The 6865-nt window shown below is 64.2% G+C and overlaps 1 protein-coding gene across 1 annotated transcript in view; it reads right to left on the bottom strand.

The window, feature by feature from the left end:
- Positions 1–6865, bottom strand: part of LOC144950723 (rho guanine nucleotide exchange factor 2-like) — a 133852-nt gene that overhangs the window by 117217 nt on the left and 9770 nt on the right. Inside the window, exons 4-5 of the mRNA XM_078880796.1 lie at positions 4417–4548; positions 3805–3979 (exon numbers count right to left, since the gene is read on the bottom strand). Of these exons, the coding sequence (XP_078736922.1) occupies positions 3805–3979; positions 4417–4457 (216 nt within the window). The 5' untranslated portion in view covers positions 4458–4548. The remainder of the gene's footprint in view (positions 1–3804; positions 3980–4416; positions 4549–6865) is intronic.

Genomic DNA, 6865 nt, shown 5'->3' with positions numbered 1-6865 from the left:
ACACACCTCCACACACACCACCCCCCACCCTCCCACCCTCCCTCCCTCCACCCACCCCCCTCCCACCCCACCCCTCCCTCCTCCCCCTCCCTCCCCACCCCCCACCCTCTCCACCCCCACCCCTCTCCTCCCCCCCCTCCCACCCCTCCCTCCCTCCCACCCTCACCTCCCTCCCCTCACCTCCCCCTCCCTCACCCACCCTCCCACCCTCCCTCTCCTCCCCCCCTCCCTCTCCTCCCCCCCTCCCTCTCCACCCCCCCTCCCTCTCCTCCCCCCCTCCCTCTCCTCCCCCCTCCCTCTCCTCCCCCCCCTCCCTCCTCCTCCCCCCCTCCCTCCCTCCCTCTCCTCCCTCCCCCCTCCCTCCCTCCCTCCCTCTCCTCCCCCCTCCCCTCCCTCCCTCCCTCTCCTCCCCCCTCCCTCCCTCTCCTCCCCCCCCTCCCTCCTCCTCCCCCCCTCCCTCACTCCTCCCTCTCCTTCCCCCTCCCTCCCCCCTCCCTCTCCTCCCCCTCCCTCTCCTCCCTCCCCCTCTCCTCCCCCTCCCTCACTCCCTCCCTCTCCTCCCCCCTCCCTCCCTCCCTCTCCTCCCCCCTCCCTCCCTCCCTCCCTCCCTCTCCTCCCCCCTCCTCTCCTCCCCCCTCCCTCTCCTCCCCCCTCCCTCTCCTCCCCCCCTCCCTCCTCCCCCTCCTCTCCTCCCCCCTCCCTCACTCCCTCCCTCTCTCCTCCCCCCTCCCTCACTCCCTCCCTCTCCTCCCCCCTCCCTCACTCCCTCCCTCTCTCCTCCCCCCTCCCTCACTCCCTCCCTCTCCTCCCCCCTCCCTCCCTCTCCTCCCCCCTCCCTCCCTCACTCCCTCTCCTCCCCCCTCCCTCCCTCACTCCCCCCTCCCTCACTTCCTCCCTCTCCTTCCCCCTCCCTCCCCCCCTCCCTCTCCTCCCCCTCCCTCTCCTCCTCCCCCTCTCCTCCCCCTCCCTCACTCCCTCCCTCTCCTCCCCCCTCCCTCCCTCCCTCTCTCCCCCCTCCCTCCCTCCCTCCCTCTCCTCCCCCCCTCCCTCTCCTCCCCCCTCCCTCTCCTCCCCCCTCCCTCTCCTCCCCCCTCCCTCTCCTCCCCACTCCCTCACTCCTCCCTCTCTCCTCCCCCCTCCCTCACTCCCTCCCTCTCCTCCCCCCTCCCTCACTCCCTCCCTCTCTCCTCCCCCCTCCCTCACTCCCTCCCTCTCCTCCCCCCTCCCTCCCTCTCCTCCCCCCTCCCTCCCTCACTCCCTCTCCTCCCCCCTCCCTCCCTCACTCCCCCCTCCCTCACTTCCTCCCTCTCCTTCCCCCTCCCTCCCCCCCTCCCTCTCCTCCCCCTCCCTCTCCTCCCTCCCCCTCTCCTCCCCCTCCCTCACTCCCTCCCTCTCCTCCCCCTCTCCTCCCTCCCCCTCTCCTCCCCCTCCCTCCCTCTCCTCCCCCCCTCCCTCTCCTCCCCCCTCCCTCTCCTCCCCCCTCCCTCTCCTCCCCCCTCCCTCACTCCCTCCCTCTCTCCCTCTCCTCCCCCCTACCTCACTCCCCCCCTCCCTCTCCTTCCCCCTCCCTCTGCTTCCCCCTCCCTCCCCCCCCTCCCTCTCCTCCCCCTCCCTCTCCTCCCCCCTCCCTCCCTCTCCTCCCCCTCCCTCACTCCCTCTCCTCCCCCCTCCCTCTCCTCCTCCCCCCTCCCTCCCTCCCTCTCCACTCCCTCTCCACCCCCCTCCCTCCCTCCCTCTCCTCCCTCTCCTCCCCCTCCCTCCCTCCCTCTCCTCCCCCCTCACTCCCTCTCCTCCCCCCTCCCTCTCCTCCTCCCCCCCTCCCTCCCTCCCTCTCCACCCCCCCTCCCTCCCTCCCTCTCCTCCCTCTCCTCCCCCTCCCTCCCTCTCTCTCCTCCCCCCTCCCTCCCCCGGCGACCCCACAGCCTCCGCCCTTGGGCCAATAGGAAATGAGACATCACCACGGCGACAGCGGCAGCCGGCGTGCGATTGGTCGGTCGGCGAGCGAGAGAGCGAGAGGGGGAGAGAGGGGGGGGGGCGTGCGACGGATGCGTTCACGGGTCAAGTTTACATGCGGGGGGGGGCAGGGGGTGGCGATGGGGGGGGGCACACGAGGTGTCTGCAGACGCGGCGAGGGGCGGGAGGGTGTCGGGGTTCCTGGAAAGCAGCAGTGACACGAGCAGCACGTGGCGACGAGCTGCAGAAGCTCACTTCGCGCCTGCGCCCCGACACCGCGAGCCACGAGTCGCCCATCTCGCCAAGGAGCAGCAACAAGCAGGAAGCAGGTGGGAGCATCGCTCGTCGACCCCGGGGCTCTTCCAAACCGCGGCGGGCGGCTTTTTGGCCGACCGTCGAACAAAGACGGTGCTCACCGCATCATCGCGCGGCGCTTTCAGACGCGCTCCTGCGGCCGTCCTGGAACGCTCTTCCTTACCGATATTAGGAAGCAGGTGGGAGCCGTGCACTTTGAAGTCATCTACATTGACGAACCAATTTGTTTGAGTTTTTCGTGTTTCCGTTTGTTGTCCTTCCCCCGTGCACTCCGATTCGTGCGTTTGGCTACGTACGGCGCGAAAGAAGTTCAACATCACGTGTACAGGCCAGGCGACGGGGCAGGGCAACGGGGCAGGGCAACGGGACAGGGCAACGGGGCCGGGTGCGAAGTTCCAATAAAATAAATGCACGTGTCTTGTTGTGCCGATGTCCGACGTTTTGCTCCAAGTAGAGGGGAGCTTCTCAAGCGACCGAGCTGATGCAGCTCCCGCAGCAGCTCCCGGCGTGCGGAGCGGAACGTCGGACAACGCGCCGGACAACAACAACACGCGCTGCACCGTGATCGCCACAGGGAGTGAGGCTACAAAACAAGAGGCACGCACGCGCCGGGCGGCAGTGGCGACTGCGCTGGTGGCAGTGGTGATGGCGGTGGTGATGGCAGTGGTGATGGCGGTGGTGACGGCGGTGGTGGTGATGGTGATAGCGGCGGTGGTGATGGTGGTAGCGGCGGTGGCGGTGTTGGCGGTGTTGGTGGTGGTGATGGTGGGAGCGGCGGTGGCGGTGTTGGTGGTGGTGGCGGTGTTGGTGGTGGTGGCGGTGTTGTCGGTGGCGGTGGTGGTAGAGGCGGTGTTGGCGGTGTCGGTGTTGGCGGTGTTGGCGGTGGTGGTGTTGGCGGTGTTGGTGTTGGCGGTGGTGTTGGCGGTGTTGGTGGTGGTGTTGGCGGTGTTGGTGTTGGCGTTGGCGGTGGTGGTAGCGGCGGTGGCGGTGGTGGTAGCGGCGGTGGCGGTGTTGGTGTTGGCGGTGTTGGTGGTGTTGGTGTTGGCGGTGTTGGTGTTGGCGGTGTTGGCGGCGGTGATGGCGGTGTTGGTGGCGGTGTTGGTGGCGGTGTTGGCGGTGTTGGTGGCGGTGTTGGCGGTGGTGGTGTTGGCGGTGTTGGTGTTGGCGGTGGTGTTGGCGGTGTTGGTGTTGGCGGTGTTGGCGGTGTTGGTGTTGGCGGTGGTGTTGGTGGTGTTGGCAGTATTGGTGGCGGTGTTGGTGGCGGTGTTGGTGGCGGTGTTGGCAGTGTTGGTGTTGGCGGTGTTGGCGGTGGTGATGGCGGTGTTGGTGGCGGTGTTGGTGGCGGTGTTGGCGGTGTTGGTGTTGGCGGTGTTGGCGGTGTTGGCGGTGGTGATGGCGGTGTTGGTGGCGGTGTTGGCGGTATTGGTGGCGGTGTTGGTGGCGGTGTTGGCGGTGTTGGCAGTGTTGGTGTTGGCGGTGTTGGCGGTGGTGATGGCGGTGTTTGCGGTGGTGGGGTTGACCAGGCCGGAGCCTCACCTTGTCCTTGTCGCGCTGGCTGCCCATGCGGCTGCGCAGGAAGCTGAGTGTCCGCTTGACGCGCGTGCCGCCAGCCCCCGGCCTCGCCTCATCCACACGGCCGCCCCCTGGACCAGCGCCACCACCACTACCACCACCACCACCACCCTCCTCCAGCTGCTCCCCCTCCTCCGCACTGCACCGCGTCACAACGTGCGGTGTCAGACACTGTGCAACGTCACACCGCGTCACGTGACACCGTGTCACGTCACACCACGCACCACGCAGCATCACACCACGTCACACCACACACCGTACAGCATCACACCACGTCACACCACGCACCGTACAGCATCACACCACGTCACACCACGTCACACCACGTCACACCACGTCACACCACGCACCGTGCAGCGTCACACAACGTGCAGCGTAAGGCAGCACGTGATGGTGTGTGTGGGGTGTGTGTGGGTGTGTAGGTGTATGTGTGTAGGTGTGTGTGTAGGTGTGTGTGTAGGTGTGTGTGTAGGTGTGTGTGTGGGGGTGTGTGGGTGTGTGTGGGTATGTGTGCGTGTGTGTGAGGGTGTGTGTGGGGTCACGGGGGGGGGGGGGGTGGGGGGTGGCTCCACTCACTCCTCGAGGACCTCGGTGAGTGAGGAGCGGGAGCTGTACATGGAGCAGGGGGAGTCCGGGAGCAGCTCCCAGCCCGGCCGCTCGCCCCCCTCGGGGAGCGACGAGCGGCGGCGGATCGCGGGGGGGGGCTCCCTGCGCACGCGGGGGGGGGGGGGGGGGGGACAAGCGTCAGCGCTTCAGCGGCTCCGCCGGTTCGCCGAGGCGGCCTCGCCGAGGCGGCCCTCTATCGGGGAGGCCCAAGTTACTCGCAGGACGGGGGGCGGGCGATGCTGCTGCTGCTGCCGCCGTGTGTGTGTGTGTGTGTGTTTGTGTGTGTGTGTTTGTGTTTGTGTGTGTGTTTGTGTGTTTGTGTGTGTGTTTGTGTGTTTGTGTGTGTGTTTGTGTGTGTGTTTGTGTGTTTGTGTGTGTGTGTGTGTTTGTGTGTGTGTTTGTGTGTTTGTGTGTGTGTTTGTGTGTTTGTGTGTGTGTGTGTGTGTTTGTGTGTGTGTAGTCCGGCAAAACAACCTCCTACCTCCTCGCGGTGCCGGACGGGCAACACTGTCGTGGGCAGTGCTGTGGGGGGAGGGCCAATGCCCATTGGCCTCTCCCCTCATGGCGTCTGTGACCACCACAGTGGCTAAACGGGGGCTCTGGACGGGTGCGAGGGGCTGGTAACCCCTCCACCTTCAATTAACCACCACTAAACTACGAATTAAACATAAACCTGTAATTAATAAGCTTGTGCCGGAGGCCCCGGGGGGTCAGGCTTTTATGACGTCTCCTGGCCAAACCCCATTTGGCGGAGCCAGGAGATTGAATTTTCACCCTCGGGGCTCCTCCAGAAACAACGAAAAACCATTGCGGATGGCCACGTGGAATGTTCGAACGCTCACTGCGGAGGAGAGGCTGCCACTCCTCTGTCGGGAGCTGGACCGGTACCGCCTGGATCTCTGTGGCATTCAGGAGGTCCGGTGGACCGGTTCTGGCTCCTGCCACCATGAGGGGTGGACAGTCCTCTACTCGGGGCAGGAGACTGCCAAACAACAGGGTGTGGCTCTTCTTCTGAACAAAAGAATGAAGGGGGCGTAAGAGCGTGGCGGTGAGGTGTGGGAAGCTGTAAGCCCCAGGATACTTTGGGCTCGCCTTCCCATCAACCAGAGGCGAGGAGTGGTGGTCGTGGTTACTTATGCCCCCACCGAAGACGAACATCCGTGGAGGGATGCAGGCAAAGCCGATGAGTCAGACGCTTTCTATGACCTCCTGTCACAGGTGCTGGCTAAAGTGGCCACTCGGGACAGAGTCATCTTGTTGGGTGACTTCAATGCCCGAGTTGGTCATGATGCTGGCACCTGGTCTGGAGTGATTGGAAGGCATGGGCCAGATCAGCTCAATAATAACGGTAGGAGGCTGCTAGATTTTTGTGCAGCCCATGGGCTTGTAATTACCAACACGCTCTTCCGGCATCGGCGCATCCACACAACATCATGGATACATGCCGGGTCCAAGCAAGAACATCTGCTGGACTACATAGTGACGGACCAGCGGATGCGAGCCCATGTCCTTGACACCAGGACCTACCGTGGAGCTGATCTGAACTCTGACCATCGACTAGTCATCTGTAAGATGCGCCTGCCATTCTTCCACTCCGGTGGTGGGTGTACACCCAGGACCCCATTCCAACCAAAAGTGGCCTGGTCTCAGCTAGCTGATGAAAGTTGCAAGCGAGAATTTCATCATTGCTTGCAGCTGGGGTTGGCATCGTCCCCCACTCCACCTGATGTCGAGGGTAAATGGGCGAGGTTTAAGACTGTGACTCATGCAGCTGCAATGGCTGCTTTGGGTACGCGGTCCAGACCTCCCCAGAAACCCTGGCTGACGGAGGAGGTGTTCAGGTTAATTGAGAAAAAGCGACAGGCCCACTCTCATCGCCTACAGCATCCCACGTCAGAGAATGAGGAGGTTTACCGCAGCCTTAGCTCGGAGGTTCGGAGAGCCGCAAGGCGCTGTAAGGATGGGTGGTGGTCGCGGGTTGCTGAGGAGATGGAGTCTGCCTCAGTGGCCCGCGATCACAAATCACTATTTAACTCCATCAAAAAAGTAACCTGCAGCGCCACACCTATTACCATCATTAGGGGAAAAAACGGTGATCCAATCTCCGACCCCCAGGAACAGGTTTGCAGATTTGCTGAGCATTTCTGTGAGGTCCTGGGGGAGGGAAAATCTCTCAGCCAGGAAAACATCATGGCACAAAGTGGGGATAACCCTGCTGAGGCTGCGGTGCCTCAAATATTGGAAGAGGTCACCCCCTGTGAGTGGCTGGCTGAGGTACCAGCTGTTGAGGAAGTACTGAGGGCGATCCGGAGTCTGAGACCAGGGAAGGCACCGGGCAGAGATGATCTCCCAAGCGAAATGCTGAGGGAGGGTGGCGTTTGTGCACAGACTGCCCTATATGACATCATAACAACAGTCT

Source organism: Lampetra fluviatilis, chromosome 59, assembly GCF_964198595.1.
Source record: "Lampetra fluviatilis chromosome 59, kcLamFluv1.1, whole genome shotgun sequence".
Taxonomy (NCBI): Eukaryota; Metazoa; Chordata; class Hyperoartia; order Petromyzontiformes; family Petromyzontidae; genus Lampetra; species Lampetra fluviatilis.
The sequence above is the reverse complement of the archived record's forward strand: the minus strand, read 5'-3'. Positions and strand labels throughout refer to the sequence as shown.